The 22,510-nt window shown below is 46.0% G+C and overlaps 1 protein-coding gene across 1 annotated transcript in view; it reads right to left on the bottom strand.

Annotated features, from left to right (window-relative positions):
• FBXO16 (F-box protein 16) overlaps positions 1-22,510 on the bottom strand; it is a 46,874-nt gene that overhangs the window by 19,660 nt on the left and 4,704 nt on the right. The window contains exons 2-5 of the mRNA XM_040060846.1: positions 16,803-16,931; positions 10,089-10,124; positions 1,545-1,751; positions 438-602 (exon numbers count right to left, since the gene is read on the bottom strand). Coding sequence (XP_039916780.1) covers positions 438-602; positions 1,545-1,751; positions 10,089-10,124; positions 16,803-16,898 — 504 coding nt within the window. The 5' untranslated portion in view covers positions 16,899-16,931. The remainder of the gene's footprint in view (positions 1-437; positions 603-1,544; positions 1,752-10,088; positions 10,125-16,802; positions 16,932-22,510) is intronic.

Below are 22,510 nucleotides of genomic sequence, written 5' to 3'. Positions count from 1 at the left end.
AGTCGGTATTTATTAAAAAGGCTTCAAAGGCTGAGGCTACACCCGAGACGGACAATGAGTTTTCACACTTTTATAAGTTTTGGTCCGTTTACGTATTGGGGTTAATTGTCTAATTACAGCTTCAGTTAATGAAGCCTCATCCTCCCAGACTGCTCTCCTCAATTCGCTGCTGTTTGCGCTTCTTGGGCCTGAAGCTGCAACGGTGACCGGGCTGGAAAAGGATTGTTTTGTCTAACTGAGGTGTGAAGAGAAGTTACTAGCACCTTATATCAGAACTTACTAACACCTTGTATATATATAACTTAAAAAAAAAAAAAAAATTAAAAAATAATTTTAAAAAATTTAAACATTATCTATATAAAAGTTCAGAATTATACACCAATGCAGCATCTGGAAAATGTGACGGCTGAAGGCGAAGGCGGCGGGCGGAGGCGTACCTTGGGCCTGGTGATGCGCAGCTCCCTCACCATCTCGATGTAGTGTTTTTTCCACACGCCCTGCTCGAAGGGCGTGGGGCAGAAGTTGATGAACCACCCGAAACGCAGGCACTTCAGCATCCACAGCTGATCCAGCTCCGACAGGTACTTCCAGTGCCAGCTCACCTGTGAATTCCCGGCCTGTTGAAAACCTCGGGGTTTAAAGCATCCAAGATTTTGGGGATTTCTGTGCTGGGGATGTAATTCCCACATATCCTCAAACTGATTGAATTCCCCTGCACTGTTAATGCTCCATTTAAACCTCGGATTAAAACATTTAGACCTTTCAAAGCCTTCATGATGTGGGGCCCCTCCAGCTCAAGATATTCCGTGATTCTAAGTAATTTTCTAACCTATTGTCTCCCTGCCTGAGCAAGGAAAGTTTGAGTTGCATCCACGTGAAATGCTAGAGAAAGTTACCAAAGCAAGGCTTAGCCAAGCTGAGGTGATTATACATTCTTAAATAAGATAAAATGTTACATTAGCGCATTAATAATGTCACTGGAAACCAAACTTACTAATTCAAAACCGCTTTGGGCAGCGTCTCACAGCATTTTATGGCACGCAAACAGATTTTTGGAGTCTTGATCATTTTGCCCCAAAGCCCATCGGTGATTTTGTGCTTCTCCACATCCAACACTTGACCCTCGGGCATTTTAAAGGATCTGTTTTCTTTAAAGGATCAAGCGTTGCGCTTTGCAAAAGCAGGAGCCAATCTTCCTCAGAATTAAGGGCTCTGCACACCGTGCAAAGGGTTTTAGAAGAATGTGATTTTCAGGAAGTATCAGGCTTCCTTTCTGGGAATAATCAGCCTTGGAAATGCTGCTTTTAAAATGCTTTAGAACCGATCATTTAAAATCACTCTTCACTTCCACGAATCCTGGCCAATCTGGCTCGATTTAGGATCCGAGGAAGGAGCATCGCTAAGCGTTTGGCGCAGGCTGCCAAGTCAGACCTTTTGCCTTCACCAAAAAAACAGTGTTTTCATTTTTATTTTTATTTTTATTTTCTTCTAAACTGCTTTGGCCCGCCTTTCTGAAGCCCAGGCAGGCGTTGGCGGTTTTTCACCTGTGCGCATCGGCAGAGGCTCCGCGGGTCCAGGAAGGAGAAGATGTACAAGGTCAGGACTCGAGGGAGCCTCGTGGTAAAATCGGCGGCCTCGGTGGGGACTCGAGCCTGGAGCTGCTTGGCGCAGAACTTCTGCTGGGACAGGGAGCAGCGTTCCAGCAGGTCCACCAGGATCCTCCTCCTCTGGCCATCTGTCCACTTGTCAAACTGGAAAGGGGGGAAAAAAAAAAAATTAAAAAAATAAAAAGGGAGTTTCAGGTGCAGAGAAACCGGAGATTCGGCTTCTTAAAATAAAACGCAGGAGCAGCAGCTTCTGGTGACTCACTGCGAGCGAGCAGAGAGAACAAGCGGAGAAGCTACATGAAAAGAAACTCTGAAGCCACAGGACGATTTCTAATCCTCACAGGAGCCAGGACGGCCTAGGCCAGGACTCGCTCACGGTGCTGCGCCCGGCCCCGAGCCTTGGCTTCCCTCACGGGAAGGAGGAGACCCAGACGGGATTTTTACAGGAATCATCGCTGATTCCTTCTCCCCCGACCCTTCCATGGCCCCCACCGCTGCCATCTCGCCATTTCCGATGTGTTGTTTCCTCACAATCCCCGCTACCGGGAGCGGAGGGAAACCGAACGAGCCGCCCGCGCCTGGCAAGGAAAAACAAAGATTTTATTATTTTTTTTCCCACAGAGGACGGCAGGTACCTAAAGAGGAGGATTGAATCCCTGTGGGAGGAGCTCGGGGAGCCAGGGATGGCCCTGCAGAGCTGGGAGTGCGTGGTGGGTTGGGTGCCCGCTAGAATTATTTACTCTTCTTCTGCTGTGAGATTGTGAGAAATTAAGCTGTGATTTGTGTCGGATTAAAAACATGTATAATGACGGGATTCTGACGTGGGATCAATACAAAAATGAATTTTGAGAAACCGTCGGGTGAAGCTAAAAGGAGGATTAATGAACAAAAACGTTGTGGTTGCTAAGGGGAATGGTTAAGCGAAGATGTAACGGTATAAAAGCGCAGATTTAACATGATCGGTGAACAGGAACGACGCCTCTCTAATCCCATTGGTGAAACCAGAGGAACAGCAAAACACCAGCCAGAGAAAGATTTTTTTGGGAAGGGATAGTTGTTCTGCCAGGATTGTTTTGAGAAGAGACTCCCCACGTACCCCAGTGCTGCCTTGCCCGCTTTTTGCTGGACACAAAATCAGTAAATCGCTTAATTTGGAAATGGAATGAAGGAGCGCGTCTCCTCGTTTATAACAAGATAGGGTCAGGAGAAAAGCAAAGCGGGCTCAAACTTCAAAGGGCATAAAAAAAGCTTTTATTAACCAAACTACAAGAGGGGGAAAGAGTACTTAATGAGAATCAGAACAAAACTTTTAGAACCTGTTCTAGACTAAAAACCCAGAAAACACCTGCAGCTCACGCCTGAGGCCCGCTGGGGCCCAGGACGGCATTTTCCAGGGATTTTCCCTTCCCAGGGAGCACAAGGGCCCTGTCACAGCAGCCGTCTCCTGGGAGGAGACCGACCTCGTCCCCACAGATGGGCTCCAAAGCTGCGGGGAGGAAAAGCCGCGCGATGGCGGTGGCCGCGGGCAGGAGCAGCGGGAATTCCCGGTGGGAACGGCGGGCAGCAGGGCGGTGATGCCTCAAGCTTTGGCTTTTGCATTTTTTCAGATTCTGTGCTGTGCTGCCATTCTGCTGCAGCTCTGAGCCTCGTGTTAAGTGTTAGTGAGCTCTCTTCACAGAGCAGGCAGACAAAACAAATCCTTTTCCTGATGGAGACCAAGGACAACAGGTACAAGTTTTCAGGCCCAAAAGCACAAACAACGGTGGGCTGAAGAGAGAAAACAAGAAGGATGGGACTTCATAACCTGAGGATGTAATTGGATAATTAACCCCGATATGCAAATGGACCAAAACTTATGAAAGTGTGAGACCTTGTCACCGTTTGTCCATTTTGTGACCATTTTGGGGTCCATCCTGGGTGTAGTCCTGGCCAGGCTCTTGTGCTGCCCAAGGTTTATCTTTAAAGGCCTTTTAATAAATATCTGCTTTATTCTCTCAGCTCTGTCCATCCTCTGTTCCAGGTCAGCCTTCCCAAGGCATCAGTTCATGGCGGGAAAGCGCTCTCCTGAGCGGGAGTGTGGATTTGGCTTCGTCCTGTCCGTCGGAGTGGGCGGCGACAGGACGAGGGGAAGGGTTTTAAACTCAAAGAGGAGAGATTTAGATGGGACATGAGGGAGAAATCCTTCCCTGTGAGGGCGGGGAGGCCCTGGAATGGAATTCCCAGAGAAGCTGCGGCTGCTCCTGGATCCCTGGAATGTCCAAGGCCGGGTTGGAGCAGCCTGGGATCATGGAAGGCGTCCCTGCCATGACAGGGGGTGGGATGGGATGAGCTCTAAAATCCTCCCCCAACCCAATCTCTGGAATTCCATGAAACTCCTCCTCAGCACAGCAAGAGCGGCCTCGACCCAAACTCACGCCCTTTCCAAAGGGAAAACGGAACGGTTTGGGAATTCCGCTTGCCGGGGAATGCTGCTTTTCCCAGTTTTCCCTCCTCAGGGCTGGCCAGCCCCAGCCACGCGCGGCTCCCTGGAGCTGTCCACAGCTCCCAGCTTGCTCTCCGCGCGTCACATCTCTGCACATCTTTGTCTGCATTTAACCGCGGGGACGTTCAGGTCCTTCGTTAGATGGCACCTCCAAAAATCTAAATAATTAAATCTAAATCTAAATCTAAGTCTCGAAATAAAATAGAAAATAGAAAAAAAAAATAGAAAAAAAATTGCAAATAGAAAATAGAAAAATAAAAAAATACAAAATACAAAATATAAAATATAATTATAAATAATAAACATAATATAGATATAGATATAGATATAGATATAGATATAGATATAGATAATTAATATTTTAAAAATAAGAAAAAAGTTCTTACGGCGTTGGGTTTTTGAATTATTATGGGTAAATAATTAGTTTAATGTCCAGTGTCCCTTCTTTCCCCAGTCAGTACGAAACAGATTAGAAATGGAGTTTTATTTGTGGGTTTTTTTGTTGTTTGTTTGTTTGTTTGTGGGGTTTTTTGTGGTTTTTTTTTGTTTGTTTGTTTTTCCCTCTGCTTCCTCCCCACCCCAAATCTGTTCTCAAGCAGAGGACTGGCAGGACAATGGTTTAAAGTGCGCTGTGCAGATGAAGCTAATTGAAAAGATTTTTTTTTTCCTGATAATTTTGAAGAACTCCTTCTTTATTTATCTCTTTTCCCTTGGATGAAAGCCAGTGCTGGAGAATAAACCCCAGGAAGCAAATGGCTCTTCTCCTCCTCACAAACACCTCTACAACAAAGACCTTCAGGAAGGTCAGGATGGAGAAAGCGTGGGATTGGCATTCCCGAGATCCTGGAGAGGCGAAAAGCCGAATGGGAAAAGCTCCCTGTCTTTTCAGACACGGTGAATTAAGGAATATTTTCCAATATCCCTTTCTTAATCCCTGTTTTTCACAGAACTTTCAATTCTAATGATGCTCAGTAAGGTATTAAAGGGAAAACTGAAGTAGAACCTGGGGATTTAGGATTTAGAAATGTTCCCTGGGACTAAAATCAAAGCTGTACCAGAGGGGGACAGAGGAGGTCCTGCCTTGTCCCCTTCTCACCCTCGGCGTGGAATAAAAGGTTTTCCCTGTCACACGGAGGGGCAAAGCCTCTGCTCCCCATCTGTGATCCCAGCCCGTTAAAACTCGTTAAAACAACCCCCGGACACCAATTTGCGCCGATAAATTTCCGCGCCAGCTCCGGAGACCGGGGGAGCAAACTGGCCCTGTCCCTTCCACATCAAGAGGTTTAAGTGAACCAGTCAAAACAAATCCAGCTTCACCTTCCAGCAGACGGAGGAAGAGCTGCTCCTTTTTTAACCCTTCCCACCCTGCCTGCGGGTTTTCCCGCTGGGAGAATTCCTTCCATCGCCCTCCGCCCGCGTTCAAGCTCCATTTAAACCGGCGCGGCCGCACCGGGATCAGCCCAGCGGCAGCAGCCAAGGGGTTAATTCGGCACATTTTTGTCTCTTTTCCAGCCTTAACGTCCCCATCCCACAATTTGGCTGCTTCCTCCGCCGTTCCTCCTCCCCCTTGGATGCGATTCCAGCGGCCCAACCGGTCGGACTGGATTCCCTTCGCTTCTCCTCGCAGCTTGTTCCCCCCCTCGTCGGGGCCTTCCCCAAAACAATGTCACCGCGGGGATCGTGTGACATCAGGCCGTGCTGGATCGGTTTGCAATTAATCCATGAGTGCACAAACACAAAATCACCAAGGCTGGCATCCAGGGAGGGCCCCGGAGGCCCCTCTGCCGCTGGTGTTTCTGGAGAGGGACGCAGCCCTCATCTCCAGCCCAGGCTGGGAATGCCTGCGCTCGGCAAAAGTAGGAATGGGATTCTCCAGAAGACAAAGAAATTTTCCCCCTCTCTCCTCAGCCAGCCTCTCCCAGTCCTGCTGAAAGGATTCGATGGAGACCCAGGAGCTCGGCGGGAGGCACCTGATATATCCGTAAAATACCTGAATCCACCCATCCAAAAATCCCAAATTTCTGTGCTGCCGAGCGGCTCCTTGTCGGCAGTTAGGAGCTCTGCCCTGGGATCTGTTCGGTTTCGCTTTTCCCCCTGTAATCACACAAAGAATCCTGATTTTTTACAGGAGAATCGTGGAAGGACTTGGGTTGGAAGGATCTTGTCGCCAAGCCACCTTCCCTTCCTCAGAGGCTTCCCAGGAACCTCCTCTTGGAAAGGGGGCTTGGAGCAAGCTGGGATGGAGGAAGGTGTCCCTGCCCGTGGCAGGGGGTGGGGTGGGATGAGCTTTGGGCTCCCTTCCAACCCAAATCTTTCTGTGATTCCCCTGTGAAATGTCAGGAAAAAGTGGAGACTGGGCCAGGGACGATCCTGCCACGGGAAGAACGATTATTATCGGCAGATTTAGGGGGTTTGATGTTCTTGTGCTGTACTGTGAGGGGAACAGAGACGGCCCCAGGAACGTGGTCTGTGGCCACCGCCCTGGAGCGTGCCCCACCTGGGAGGGCTCAGTCCCACGCAGAAGATAAAACAAGAGGTTAAATCACACAGCCACAGAATCACTGAGGTTGGGAAAGGCCTCCGAGACCGTCGAGACCAAGCTGTGCCTGATCCCCACCCTGTCGCCAGCCCGGAGCTCTGAGAGCCACATCCTTGGACTCCTCCAGGGATGGGAACTCCAAACCTCCCTGGGAATCCCCTTCCAACGCCTGACAACCCTTTCCATGGAGAAATTCCTCCTGATGTCCAACCTGAGCCTCCCCCGGCACAGCCTGAGGCCGTTCCCTCTTGTCCTGCCCTTTATTCCCCGGAAGCAAAGCCCAAATCCTGCCTGGCTGCAGCCTCCTGTCAGGTGCAGACAAACAGAAATTAAATCCCTTCAGGTCCCCTCATTCCTTGTTCCTCTGCCTGCGTTTCATGGACCACAACGCCCTGGGAGACATCAAAGGTGGCATCAGCAAGGGAGAGGAAATGTAACAAAATAAAAACGTAAATCCCCGGACGCGTGCAAGTAAAATCAGGAAGAATTAAATAACGAGCGTCCCCAGTTTAATCCAATCTTTATTTGGAAAACCAAATAAAGGAAAACCACTGTGGCAAGGCCGCACGAGGCGTTCCCTGTTCTGCCCTTCCAGGAGGTCGGGCGCTCCTTCCGCGGAAGAAGCTGAGGGACGCGGATCTGTTTCAGCTCCCGCCGCGGGGCAGGATCTGCTCTCCCTGAACCGCTCCTGGCAGCGCTTGTGCAGCCCCAGAACTCTCCAGGTTCCACCCCTGATCCCCGGGCAGGCTGCTCCAGCAGGGAATCACCTGCGGCGCTGGATTTGGTCTCCATAACTGCAAGCCCAGGATCTCCTGCCCTCTCCAGAGCGGGCGCGGGCGTCGGGTCATTCCCGTCCTCTTTTTCGACACGTGCCGTGTTTCGTCAGGAGGTGTTTTTACACCTCTTCTCCGTCTTCCCTGCAGCGCAGGGATCTTCTCCGTGTTTTCCGGACCTGTTCTCGCCTCTGGCTTGTTCCCAGCTTTCCCAGAGCGCAGGGGGCAGAACCGGGAATGACTCTGCCTTTGGGATGTTTCCCTTTATTTTAAGACGCCGTCGGCTTTGGTTTGTGAGCCACCCTCATTCCCGGGAATGTTTTTTTCCTGCAGAATGGCTCCGTCCTTGGGTTGTCTCGGGTGTGAAGTTTTGGGGTGTCACTCTTCCATGCAGCGCTTTTCCCTCGCCCTCATCCAGCTGCAGACGTTGCCAGCCTGATCCCTAAACCCCGGAGTTCAGGAAACCCCTCCAAGCCTGGTCTCATCAGCAGACGGAATCAGGGAATCGCCAAGGCTGGAAAAGATCTCTGATCATCGAGTCCGACCATTAAATTTGTTTCTGAGATTTGTTTTCCGTTCCATCATCTGGATACCACTGGAAATGCCTAACGGGAATTAGGACAGGCTTCAGCCTCCCACTTCTTCCAGAATAAATCCTTTAGAGCTGCCCTGAGCGCGATCCCAGCTGTGAAATCCAAGCTCCAGCAGCTCCATTCAGCCCGCGTTTCCCGAGAACGCTTGGAGAAGGTCATGGGAACCGGAGTGGAAAATCCTGCCCGGAGCGCTGAGATTCCTCCACGTGGTTCCTCCCGCACGACCCCGGGCTTCAGAGCAGCTTTTGTGCTTTGTTTCCTGGGAATGCCGGGTGTCAGGAGCACGAGGAGAGTCAGCTCCAGAGCAGCTTTTGTGCTCTCTTTCCTGGGAATGCTGGGTGTCAGGAGCACGAGGAGAGTCAGCTCCAGAGCAGCTTTGTGTTTTCTTTCCTGGGAATGCTGGGTGTCAGGAGCACGAGGAGAGTCAGCTCCAGAGGAGCTTTGTGCTTTCTTTCCTGGGAATGCCGGGTGTCAGGAGCACGAGGAGAGTCAGCTCCAGAGCAGCTTTGTGTTTTCTTTCCTGGGAATGCCGGGTGTCAGGAGCACGAGGAGAGTCAGCTCCAGAGGAGCTTTGTGTTTTCTTTCCTGGGAATGCCGGGTGTCAGGAGCATGAGGAGAGTCAGCTCCGGAGGAGCTTTGTGCTTTCTTTCCTGGGAATGCTGGGTGTCAGGAGCACGAGGAGAGTCAGCTCCAGAGGAGCTTTGTGCTTTCTTTCCTGGGAATGCCGGGTGTCAGGAGCACGAGGAGAGTCAGCTCCAGAGCAGCTTTTGAGTTTTCTTTCCTGGGAATGCCGGGTGTCAGGAGCACGAGGAGAGTCAGCTCCAGAGCAGCTTTGTGTTTTCTTTCCTGGGAATGCCGGGTGTCAGGAGCACGAGGAGAGTCAGCTCCAGAGCAGCTTTTGTGTTTTCTTTCCTGGGAATGCCGGGTGTCAGGAGCACGAGGAGAGTCAGCTCCAGAGGAGCTTTGTGCTTTGTTTCCTGGGAATGCCGGGTGTCAGGAGCATGAGGAGAGTCAGCTCCAGAGGAGCTTTGTGCTTTCTTTCCTGGGAATGCCGGGTGTCAGGAGCACGAGGAGAGTCAGCTCCGGGGGAGCTTTGTGTTTTCTTTCCTGGGAATGCCGGGTGTCAGGAGCACGAGGAGAGTCAGCTCCGGAGCAGCTTTTGTGTTTTCTTTCCTGGGAATGCCGGGTGTCAGGAGCACGAGGAGAGTCAGCTCCGGAGCAGCTTTTGTGTTTTCTTTCCTGGGAATGCTGGGTGTCAGGAGCACGAGGAGAGTCAGCTCCAGAGGAGCTTTTGAGTTTTCTTTCCTGGGAATGCCGGGTGTCAGGAGCACGAGGAGAGTCAGCTCCGGAGGAGCCCTCTGAGAGCTGCTGATCCAATGCCACGGGAATGGTCGGAAGTGTGACCTTCTGGAGAGGATCCAGCGCTTGTGAGAGTGGTTGGGAGGAACGTTCTTCCCAGATTTTGGCGTTTTCGGACATCCAGCAGTTTCCAAGAGACGGGTTTTATGTTTCCCACTAAAAGCTGAGCAATAATCCCTCAATTATTTCATTTCCTTGGCGTCCCTGAAATTCCTTATTATCAAAACGCAGTGAATTATGGAAAGGTTATTTCCTACAAAGACAAATAACCCTTAAAATCAAAATATTTGCCTGTAAAGACCGCCTGAGATGCGAAAAAAAAATTTCATGAGCGACTTATTAAGTGTAAAGAGCGATCAGTTCCAACCCAAACCAATCTCTGCGTGCAGCTGGCAGATAAAATGTTGTTTATTACAGATTTCAAAGGGCCTCCAGCAGGCCATGGCGACATCCCAACATCCAGCATCTCCTTTGAGGACTTCACAGACATTTCCCAGGGATTTTTTTCATCTCGTTTCAGCTCATTCCAATGAAGGAATACGATTTCCCAACTTCAAAACTTATGGAATGAGGGAACTGATGCTTTTACTCTCCTCAGAAAGCAGGGCGCTCGCGCCAGGGAAGTGAATCCCTTTTTTCCAAAGAGGAGAAGTTTTACCTTGCCATGAGATAAACAACTGAGCGCTCCCAGAATCTGCCTGTAGCAAATATTTATTTAAAGAGAAAAGTTTTTACCCATTTTCCCAGCAGGGCTCTTCTTTCTTCAAATATCTGTAAAACACATAGAAAAAAAAAAAAAAAGAAAATTGAGAGTTTAAAGGGGACCCGACACGTGCTGGGAAAAAATCCAGCTTGAAAAACAATCCACAAAATATCAGCGGAAATGGGTGATTTTGGAAAAAAGTTATGGGGAGATCCTGTAATCCAAACTCCCTGACGGGATCAGTTAAAGGAGCAGCTCAGGCGTGTCTGTGAGTTTTGGGTATTTTATTGGATGGAAATTCCAGAACCTCCCTAAACATCGGGTTCTCCAATTCCTTAATCATTCCCGAGCCCCTGTGCTGGATTTATTCCATAAATCCATGCATTTCTTGTACTGAGGAGCCCAGAAATGCAACCAGCATTCCGGACCTTTCCACATCCCTTCTCCTGCCGCCTGCACTCTTCCCTTGATTGTTCCTTGGTGATCCCGTCGGGGATTTATCATCCCTGCACTCCTGAAACCTCCTGGATTCGATGTCACACCCCTGGAAGTGTCCAAGGCCAGGCTGGATGGGGCTTGGAGCAACCTGGGACAGCGGGAGGTGTCGGGGTTGGAACGGGATGAGCTTTGGGGTCCCTTCCAACACAAAATGTCCAGGGATTAGTGTGGGCCTGATATTTCTGGATATTTCTAAGAGATTTTAACCTGCTAGCAGCCGCTAACTTTTAGTATGGAAGCAAATGGGAGCAAGGATGGAGGATTTTGGGTGTTGTCTCCTGCTTCTTCTTTCTTCTTCCCTCACTCCATTTTCTGCAGTGACGGTGGCACAAAGTAGTTTAAGGAGATTGGGTCAGAGTAGGGATGACCTGTTTAGTGTAAGTGAAAGGTGTCGGCAAATAATGATAAATAAAGAATATGTAACAATTTGTATAAAAGATAGCGACAGCCCAGTGCGGGAGGAGTCGCCAGATGCCCGAGCAGCTGCACAGATCTTAGCTGGGCACTGAGAAAATTGTGAGATAAGAAACAATAAACAAAGTGCGCAGCCTTGAAAAATCAGAACCTGAAGACTCGGACTCTTTCTTGCGTCCGGCTCAGGGCTTTACAGGAGGAAAAAAGACTCTAAAACCGCCTGAATCTCGGGAGAAAACCCCGAGACAGAACCGCACCCCTGAAAGCCAAAACTTGAGGCATCGCCGCCCTGCTGCCCGCCATTCCCACCGGGAATTCCCGCTGCTCCTGCCCGCGGCCACCGCCATCGCGCGGCTTTTCCTCCCCGCAGGTTTGGAGCCCATCTGTGGGGACGAGGTCGGTCTCCTCCCAGGAGATGGCTGCTGTGACAGGGCCCTTGTGCTCCCTGGGAAGGGAAAATCCCTGGAAAATGCCGTCCTGGGCCCCAGTGGGCCTCAGGCGTGAGCTGCGGGCGTTTTCTGGGTTTTTAGTCTAGAACAGGTTCTAAAAGTTTTATTCTGATTCTCTTTAATTACTTTTTCCCCTCTTGTAGTTTGGTTAATAAAAGCTTTTTTAATGCCCTTTCAAGTTTGAGCCCGCTTTGCTTTTCTCCTGACCCTATCTTGTTATAAACGAGGAGACGCGCTCCTTCATTCCATTTCCAAATTAAGCGATTTACTGATTTTGTGTCCGGCAAAAAGCGGGCAAGCCAGCGCTGGGGTACGTGGGGAGTCTCTTCTCAAAACAATCCTGGCAGAACAACTATCCCTTCCCAAAAAAATCTTTCTCTGGCCGGTGTTTTGCTGTTCCTCTGGTTTCACCAATGGGATTAGAGAGGCGTCGTTCCTGTTCACCGCTCATGTTAAATCTGTATCGGAACATCTTATAAATAGTAGTAAGAATTAAACAACAAAGCCTTTTTTTTCCTATGCTCTTTGCCTTATGAAATATTTGGAGTCCCTCGTCTTTCTTTCGTGTCCTACAGCGACAGATTAGGAGGTCACAACTTCTCTGGGGAATCTCAGCCAGGGCCTCCCCTCCCTCACAGCCGGGAATTCCTCCCCAAGATCCCATCTACATTTCACTTTTCCCAGTGGGAAGCCATTCCCTGTGTCCTGTCCCTCTGTCCCTTGTCCCCAGTCGCTCTCCAGCTCTCCTGGAGCCCCTTTAGGCTCTGGAAGGGGCTCTGAGCTCTCCCTGGATCCTTCTCTTCTCCAGGTGAACGTTCTCAGCTCTCCCAGCCATGGATCCATGGGAATTCTTCTCTCCTGGACAGGCAGTGACGGGAGGTGCCCCAGGAACTGAGCTTCCCGCCTCCTTACTTCAGAAATCCCATTAATCCTGACTCGGAGGCACTGGGCGCCCGAAATCCCGCACGGATTCAATCCCAACTCGGCCAAACCTTCAGGAGCGGGATAACGGGAGCAGCCTTTGTTCCCCTTGCCGCTTTGCAGCGACAGCTCCCACCGAGGACGATCCCTATCAAATCCAGAGGAGGATTTCCGACCCTGACCTTTATCCGTAGGGAGCTGGACCCCGAAACACCAACACGCGGCTCCCCACCACCGCAAAAAACAAACAAACAAAAAAACCCCCTCCAACAACCCTCGGGATGGTGACCCTGGAAGCGGGGAAACGCTGGAAGCGATTTTTCCAACAGGCGGATCAAAGCCGGGGCAGGAGGAGGGGGAAATAAAAAAAACCCCGCCGCACATAAACCAGCGATTAAAGGGCGAGCGGGAAATCGCGCCGGATCATCGGGAGCTCCGGGCGCGCTCGCGCTCTGACAGCCCCGCGGAGATGGCTCCTGCAGGGAGGGACATTATCGGCGCTGGTGTCTGCTGCCGCAGCTGACGGCTTCAGCTCCGTCTCTCCCAGCGGGAGCGGCTCTGGCGAGCGCTGGGAAGTGACATTTCTTTTATTCTGACCGTTTGTCGTTTGCCGCATTTTGCGTGGGGGACATCGGTAAAACGGAGCGGGGGGGGGGGGGGGGAAAAAAAAACCCACAACGAAACGGAACAAAAAGTACCCAGCAAACCTAACTAGCTGAACTTGGAAGAGGATTTGCCCCAAGGAAGCGATGAATAGTCAGAGATCTGAGTTTTGGGCTGGAGGATTCCGGGCAGGAGGGAGCCGTTTATGGCCTTTGATCAAAGACAGACGCAGATTTGCTTCCGGCGTTCCTGGAGACGCATCTGAGCTGAGGATCTCACAAAGTTCTGCCTCTCCAGGCACTTGGGAGAGTTAATTAGCAACAGAATGGCCCAAATTTGGTGTGATAATGATATATAAAATGATCCAGCCCACGTCCTCTCCTCCAAGGCCTTGGAGCTGCACCTGCGGATGCAGCCGGAGGCCTGGGATGGGTTTGGGATCTGCTGTCTCACATCCGTGGCTCCAGGGGGGTTAAAGATGCTCAAGCGACTGGAAAACCCCTCCATCCTTGGCTGCAAATGCCACTGGAGGCTCTTCTGCCTCATCCTGACCCGAATTCCTGCCCAGCAGAAGGAAAACCCTCTCCCGAATTCCAGCCCCTGCCTTTGGCCCGGCCCCGGTGGCGATCCCGCCTTTGAAGCGGTCGTGGAATCGTGGGATGGTTTTGGGTTGTGACCTCAAAGCTCATCCCGTTCCAACCCCGACACCTCCCGCTATCCCAGGGTGCTCCAAGCCCTGTCCAGGCTGGCCTTGGACACTTCCAGGGATCCAGGCGCATCGAATCCAGGAATGGCTTGGGATGGAGCAGACCCTCAGGATCATCTCTTTCCAACCAAAACCCGAGAAGATGGCAAACGTTAGGAAGAAATTCTTCCCTCTGAGGGTGGCGAGGCCCTGGAATGGAATTCCCAGAGAAGCTGTGGCTGCCCCTGGAAGGGTCCAAGGCCAGGCTGGAGCAGCCTGGGATAGGGGAAGGTGTCTCTGCTCACGGCAGGGGTGGAACGAGATGGGATTTTTGGTTTCTCCCAACCCAAACCGTTCTGGAATTCTGCGATAAGTCTACTCCTACCACCTCGGAAAATCCAGGGAAATCTACAGGAACTACCACTTAGAATGACCCAAAATTCGTCAATTTATGGCACCAGAAACTCCCGGGCCTGCTCCTAACCCTGGGATCTTGACACCGCTGCCTCGGAGCGGCTCTGAATTCCCACCGCTCCTGCCCCTCGTTCCCTGCTCCAACGAGTTCATTTCTCATGCATCTCACCCCGTCCCTCGCATCCATAAATTCCCCTTCCTTCCGTCCACGAATTCCTCGTCACGCTGCCTCCCGGGAGCGCAGAGAGGAGCAGACGCGCGGCTGTGCAAAAACCGGCACCTTCTCCCTCTCCAGCTCCCTATAAATAAATACCTCACGACTCCAAATGTCACAACTGATGTTGCTGCAGCTATTTTTAATTAATTTTTTTTTTTTTTTTAACACCACAGAGCAGTGTAGGGATATTTAAAAAAGAAAGAAAAAAAAGAAAAAAAAAAAAGGAATTTTTTTTTTTGGCCAGGTCGGTGGTTTAAAAGCTGGATCAGAAACGTGAAAATTCCTTTTATTGTGAATTTCTGAAAATCTTCAAGGTTGGGAAAGACTTCCAAGGATGTCAACCCAGCACCACCACATTCCCCATGTGCCAGAGGCATTTCCAGTTCATCCCTGGAAATTTTTCATTCCTGACTATTAATTTCTGGTGTTTTCTGGGATATTCTTGTCTATTCCTCCCAACCTGGAACGTCACCAAGCATTGGATTATCCAACAATCCAGTATTAATCCCTAAAACTTTTGCCGCGGCTCAATCCGACTGCCTAAGGAGCAGAGGAGTTAAAAAAAAAAACTGGGAAAAGGTGGGAAAAAGTGGGAAAAGGTGGGAAAATGCGAGGGTTTTTTTGTTTTTTAAATTTCTGGTTAGGTCATACTTTATTGCACAGCGATGCGTATCTGCAAAAAAATAATGTTGGGAGGGTGTAGGAAACATCAAAATGATTCAAAGGCTGGAGAATTTGCCAGATTGAAAGGACTTCAAAGGGCTCAATCTCTTCAGTTTATCAGAAATAAAAATAAATTCAAGTGTTGGCTTGAAGTGGGGTAAAAGTCCTTCCACAGGGGAAAAAAACCTGCTGGATACAGAGGAGTTTAATTAGGGAGAAAGGGGGAAAAAAAAACCAAATTAATTTTGATGTCAGAGGTATCCAGACAGGAGACAAAGTTTTATCTTTTAATGATATAAAGGATGAATCACGAGGAAATTATCAGGAAAGTGGTGACATTTTCATTTTTTAAAGAATTACAGTCCTCCACTCCTCCCCCACAAAAAAAGCACGATTTTGTGACTTTCAGGGGGAAAAAAAAAATCCACGTTTTTTATTTTTTTAAAGCAAATTATTTCTCAAAATAGCAGTATTTAAATCAAATACTTGTTTGTTTAAAAAGAGTAAATCTAAATTTCCCATCTTTTCATGCTAGTTTTTATAACATGAAGACTTTGTGTGTCTGATGTCTCCATATTGTTATTTGGATGTAAAAAGAAAATTCACTTTTTTTTTTTAAAAAAAAAAAAGCAAATTATTTGTCAGTATTTAAATCAAATACTTAAATGAGTAAATCAGAATTTCCCATCTTTTCATGTTAGATTTTATAACATAAAGACTTTGTGTGTCTGATGTCTCCATATTGATATTTATATGTAAAAAGAAAATCCACTTTTCTTTTAAAAAATCAAATTATTTCTCAAAATAGGAGTATTTAAATCAAATACTTGTTTTTTTAAAAAGAGTAAATCTAAATTTCCCATCTTTTCATGTTAGATTTTATAACATAAAGACTTTGTGTGTCTGATGTCTCCATATTGATATTTATATGTAAAAAGAAAATCCACTTTTCTTTAAAAAAACCAAATTATTTCTCAAAATAGGAGTATTTAAACCAAATACTTGTTTGCTTTAAATGAGTAAATCAGAATTTCCCATCTTTTCATGTTAGATTTTATAACATAAAGACTTTGTGTGTCTGATGTCTCCATATTGATACTTATATGTAAAAAGAAAATCCACTTTTCTTTTAAAAAATCAAATTATTTCTCAAAATAGGAGTATTTAAACCAAATACTTGTTTGCTTTAAATGGGTAAATCAGAATTTCCCATCTTTTCATGCTAGGTTTTATGACGTAAAGACTTTACGTGTCTGATGTCACCATATTGTTATTTGGATGTAAAAAGAAAATTCACTGTTTTTTTTAAAAAAAGCAAATAATTTCTCAAAATAGGAGTATTTAAACCAAATACTTGCTTGTTTTAAATGAGTAAATCAGAATTTCCCATCTTTTCATGCTAGATTTTATAACATAAAGACTTTATGTGTCTGATAGCTCCATATTGTTATTTGGAAGTAAAAAGAAATTCCACTTTTTTTTTAAAATAAAGCAAATTATTTGTCAGTATTTAAATCAAATACTTGTTTGTTTTAAACAGGTAAATCGGAATTTTCCATCTTTTCATGTTAGGTTTTATATATCTTTACATCTCATAAAGACATCTCCATATTTCTAATGGGGAACAAAACCTCCCAAGTTCTTATTCCATTTCCCGTGACCTCCATGGGGAAAATTTAAATTTTTCCTCAGGATTAGGAGTTTGTGAAATTGAGGATTTTGAGACCGTCCCAAACCCGACTGGACACGATCCCGAGGAAATAAATCCTCAAGTTGGCTTTGCCTTGCCGGGTTGGACTGAATGATCACCCCAAGTCCGTTTCCAAGCACAACAATTCCGTGATTCCCCGATTTCCCGCCTTTTTTTTTTTTTGGAACTTGCCTTGTCGTTCATGAGCTGGTGGTTCAGGGGAGTCCACGTGCTCAGCTTGAGCTGGAGCCGGGAGCCATCCGCGTTTTTGGGAGGTGCAAACGCCATGGGGAGGTTGGATCCGCCTGTCACCGCGGATGGCTACGGAACAGAGCAAAGGTGGGCGTTATTCCCGTGCCATTCCTTCGTTTTCATGGAAAAAAATTACAGTTTTAGGGGGGAATCCAATGATTTCATGGAACAAAGGTGGGCGCTATCCCTGTGCCATTCCCCTGTTTTCATGGGAAAAAATTTACAGTTTTAGGAGGGGATCCAATGATTTCATGGAGCAAAGGTGGGCGTTATCCCTGTGCCATTCCCCTGTTTTCATGGGAAAAAATTTACAATTTTAGGGGGGAATCCAAAGATTTCATGGAACAAAGGTGGGCGCTATCCCTGTGCCATTCCCCTGTTTTCATGGGAAAAAATTTACAATTTTAGGGGGGAATCCAATGATTTCATGGAGCAAAGGTGGGCGTTATCCCCGTGCCATTCCCCTGTTTCCCTAGAAAAAAATTTACAATTTTAGGAGGGGATCCAATGATTTCATAGAACAAAGATGGACGATATCCCTGTACCATTCCTTAGTTCCTTAGTTTTCATGGGAAAAAAAAAAAATTTACAATTTTAGGAGGGGATCCAGTGATTTCATGGAACATAGGTGGGCACTATCCCTGTGCCATTCCCTCCTTTTCATGGGAAAAAAAAAAAAAAAAATTAGGGGGAATCCAATGATTTCATGGAACAAAGGTGGGCGCTATCCCTGTGCTGTTCCTCTGTTTTCATGGGAAAAAATTTACAATTTTAGGAGGGGATCCAATAATTTCATGGAATGAAGGTGGGCATTATCTTGTGCCATTCCTCCATTTTCGTGGGAAAACCACAATTTTAAGAGGAAATCTGATGATTTCATGGAACAAAGACGGGCATTTATCCCTGTGCCATTCCTTTGTTTTCATGTAGGGGGGCGGGGAAAAAAAAAAAAAAAAAAAAATATAACAAGGAATCCAATGGTTTCATTGAACAAAGGTGGGTGTTATCTCTGTGCCACTCCTTAGTTTTCATGGAAAAAAATGTACAATTTTAGGAGGGGATCCAATGATTTCATGGAACAAAGGTGGGCACAATCCCTGTGCCGTTCCCCTGTTTTCTTGGAAAAAAATTAACAATTTTAGGAGGGGTCCAACGATTTCACGGAACAAAGGTGGATGCTATCCCTGTGCCATTCCTCTGTTTTCATGGGAAAAAAAAATACAATTTTAGGAGGGGATCCAATGATTTCATAGAACAAAGATGGATGATATCCCTGTATCATTCCTTAGTTCCTTAGTTTTCATGGGAAAAAAAAAAATTACAATTTTAGGAGGGGATCCAATGATTTCATGGAACATAGGTGGGCGCTATCCCTGTGCCGTTCCTCTGTTTTCATGGGAAAAAATTTACAATTTTAGGGGGTAATCCAATGATTTCATGGAGCAAAGGTGGGCGTTATCCCTGTGCCATTCCTCTGTTTCCCTGGAAAAAAATTTACAGTTTTAGGAGGGGATCCAATGATTTCATAGAACAAAGATGGATGATATCCCTGTACCATTCCTTAGTTCCTTAGTTTTCATGGGAAAAAAAAAAATTACAATTTTAGGAGGGGATCCAATGATTTCATGGAACAAAGGTGGGCGTTATCCCTGTGCCGTTCCTCTGTTTTCATGGGAAAAAATTTACAATTTTAGGAGGGGATCCAATGATTTCATGGAGCAAAGGTGGGCATTATCCCTGTGCCGTTCCTCTGTTTTCATGGGAAAAAAATTACAATTTTAGGAGGGGATCCAATGATTTCATGGAACAAAGGTGGGCGCTATCCCTGTGCCGTTCCTCTGTTTTCATGGGAAAAAATTTACAATTTTAGGAGGGGATCCAATGATTTCATGGAATGAAGGTGGGCATTATCTTGTGCCATTCCTCCATTTTCGTGGGAAAACCACAATTTTAAGAGGAAATCTGATGATTTCATGGAACAAAGATGGGCATTTATCCCTGTGCCATTCCTTAGTTTTCATGTAGGGGGGTGGGGGAAAAAAAAAAAAAAAAAAATATATATATATATAACAAGGAATCCAATGGTTTCATTGAACAAAGGTGGGTGTTATCTCTGTGCCACTCCTTAGTTTTCATGGAAAAAAATTTACAATTTTAGGAGGGGATCCAATGATTTCATGGAACAAAGGTGGGCACTATCCCTGTGCCGTTCCCCTGTTTTCTTGGAAAAAAATTAACAATTTTAGGAGGGGTCCAACGATTTCACGGAACAAAGGTGGATGCTATCCCTGTGCCATTCCTCTGTTTTCATGGGAAAAAAAAATATAATTTTAGGAGGGGATCCAATGATTTCATAGAACAAAGATGGACGATATCCCTGTACCATTCCTTAGTTCCTTAGTTTTCATGGGAAAAAAAAAATTACAATTTTAGGAGGGGATCCAATGATTTCATGGAACAAAGGTGGGCGTTATCCCTGTGCCGTTCCTCTGTTTTCATGGGAAAAAATTTACAGTTTTAGGAGGGGATCCAATGATTTCATGGAACATAGGTGGGCGCTATCCCTGTGCCATTCCTTCCTTTTCATGGGAAAAAAAAAAAAAAAAAATTAGGGGGAATCCAACGATTTCACGGAACAAAGGTGGATGCTATCCCTGTGCCGTTCCTCTGTTTTCATGGGAAAAAATTTACAGTTTTAGGAGGGGATCCAATGATTTCATAGAACAAAGATGGATGATATCCCTGTACCATTCCTTAGTTCCTTAGTTTTCATGGGAAAAAAAAAATTACAATTTTAGGAGGGGATCCAATGATTTCATGGAGCAAAGGTGGGCACTATCCCCGTGCCATTCCCCTGTTTCCATGGGAAAAAATTTACAGTTTTAGGAGGGGATCCAATGATTTCATGGAACATAGGTGGGCGCTATCCCTGTGCCATTCCTTCCTTTTCATGGGGAAAAAAAAAAAAAAAAATTAGGGGAATCCAATGATTTCATGGAACAAAGGTGGGAGTTATCCCTGTGCTGTTCCTCTGTTTTCATGGGAAAAAATTTACAATTTTAGGAGGGGATCCAATGATTTCATGGAACAAAGGTGGGCGCTATCCCTGTGCCATTCCTTCGTTTTCATGGAAAAAAAAATTTACAATTTTAGGAGGGGTCCAACGATTTCACGGAACAAAGGTGGATGCTATCCCTGTGCCATTCCTCTGCTTTCATGGGGAAAAAAAATATAATTTTAGGAGGGGATCCAATGATTTCATAGCACTTCATGCAAAACCGTTTCATAGCACATTTTTTCCCGTGGAAATAAAAGAAATTATTTTAACAGGAATTCCAATTGTTTTCATGGAAAAAAAATCTACAATTTTAGGAGGGAATCCAATGATTTCATGGAACAAAGTTGGGCGTTATCCCTGTGCCGTTCCTCTGTTTTCATGGGAAAAAATTTACAGTTTTAGGAGGGGATCCAATGATTTCATGGAACATAGGTGGGCGCTATCCCTGTGCCATTCCTTCCTTTTCATGGGAAAAAAAAAAAAAAAAATTAGGGGGAATCCAACGATTTCACGGAACAAAGGTGGATGCTATCCCTGTGCCGTTCCTCTGTTTTCATGGGAAAAAATTTACAGTTTTAGGAGGGGATCCAATGATTTCATAGAACAAAGATGGATGATATCCCTGTACCATTCCTTAGTTCCTTAGTTTTCATGGGAAAAAAAAAATTACAATTTTAGGAGGGGATCCAATGATTTCATGGAGCAAAGGTGGGCACTATCCCCGTGCCATTCCCCTGTTTCCATGGGAAAAAATTTACAGTTTTAGGAGGGGATCCAATGATTTCATGGAACATAGGTGGGCGCTATCCCTGTGCCATTCCTTCCTTTTCATGGGGAAAAAAAAAAAAAAAAAATTAGGGGAATCCAATGATTTCATGGAACAAAGGTGGGAGTTATCCCTGTGCTGTTCCTCTGTTTTCATGGGAAAAAATTTACAATTTTAGGAGGGGATCCAATGATTTCATGGAACAAAGGTGGGCGCTATCCCTGTGCCATTCCTTCGTTTTCATGGAAAAAAAAATTTACAATTTTAGGAGGGGTCCAACGATTTCACGGAACAAAGGTGGATGCTATCCCTGTGCCATTCCTCTGCTTTCATGGGGAAAAAAAATATAATTTTAGGAGGGGATCCAATGATTTCATAGCACTTCATGCAAAACCGTTTCATAGCACATTTTTTCCCGTGGAAATAAAAGAAATTATTTTAACAGGGATTCCAATTGTTTTCATGGGAAAAAAATCTACAATTTTAGGAGGGAATCCAATGATTTCATGGAACAAAGTTGGGTGCTGTCCCTTTGCCATTTCTTCGTTTTCCTGGGAAAAAAATAATAATTTTAGGGGGGGGATCCAACAATTTCATAGAACAAAGATGGATGATATCCCTGTGCCATTCCTTAGTTTTCATGGGAAAAAAAGAGATATAATTTTAAGAGGGAATCCAATGATTTCATAGCACTTCACGCAAAATGGTTTCATAGCACATTTTTTTTTCCATGGAAATAAAAGGAATTACTTTAACAAGGAATCCAATGATTTCATGGAACAAAGGTGGATGATATCCCTGTGCCATTCCTCCGTCTTCATGGGAAAAAAATTTAAAATTTTAACAAGGAATCCAACGATTTCATGGAATGAAGATGAATATTATCCCTGTGCCATTCCTTCATTTTCGTGTAAAATACACAACAGTTTTAAGAGGGAATTCAATGATTTCATGGAACAAAGATGGGGGTTATCGCTGTGCCATTCCTTCATTTTAATGGAAAAAAAAATTTAAGAGGGAATCCAATGATCTCATAGAATAAAATGGATGACATCCCTTTGCCATTCCTTCGTTCTCATGAAAAAAAAAAAAAAAATTAAGAAGGAATCCAATGATTTCATGGAACAAAGACGAGCATTATCTCTCTGCCATTCTTTCATTTTTGTGGGGGAAAAAAAAATAATCTTAAGTGTGGATCCAATGATTTCGTAGCACATCTTTTTCCATGGAAATAAAAGGAATGATTTTAACAAGGAATCCAGTGATTTCATTGAATGAAGATGGATGTTATCCCTGTGCCATTCCTCCATTTTCATGGAAAAACCTCACCAATTTTAAGAGGGAATCCAATGATTTAATAGCATTTCACACGCAATGGTTTCATAGCACATTTTTTTCCTGCGGAAAAAAGGAATGATTTTAACACAGAATCCAATGATTCCACGGAGCAAAGGTGGGCGTTATCCCAGTGCCATTCCTCCGTTTTCATGGGGAAAAAAAAAAATTAAGAAGGAATCCAATTATTTTAAAGCACAGCAATGACACAAAATGAAAAAATACTTTGAAGTTCAGGTAGAGTGAGGCTTTTTATCTTGTGTAGCCACAACATCCGTGAGATGAAAGTCCTGGAAGTGCCCGAGAGCCGGTGGGAAAGGGTTTGGAGCAACCTGGGATAGTGGAAACGTCCCTGCCCACGGATGGGGGCGGAATGGGATGAGCTCCAAGTTCTTTCCCAACCCAAACCATCCTGGTGTTCCGTGATTTCCCACTGGGACCTCTTTGCACTGATATTTAATAAATAATTAATAATCAATCAATCAATCA

The sequence above is a fragment of the Hirundo rustica genome, chromosome 3 (genome assembly GCF_015227805.2).
Source record: "Hirundo rustica isolate bHirRus1 chromosome 3, bHirRus1.pri.v3, whole genome shotgun sequence".
Taxonomy (NCBI): domain Eukaryota; kingdom Metazoa; phylum Chordata; class Aves; order Passeriformes; family Hirundinidae; genus Hirundo; species Hirundo rustica.
Note: the sequence above shows the minus strand (reverse complement) of the source record. Positions and strands in the feature narration are given on the sequence as shown.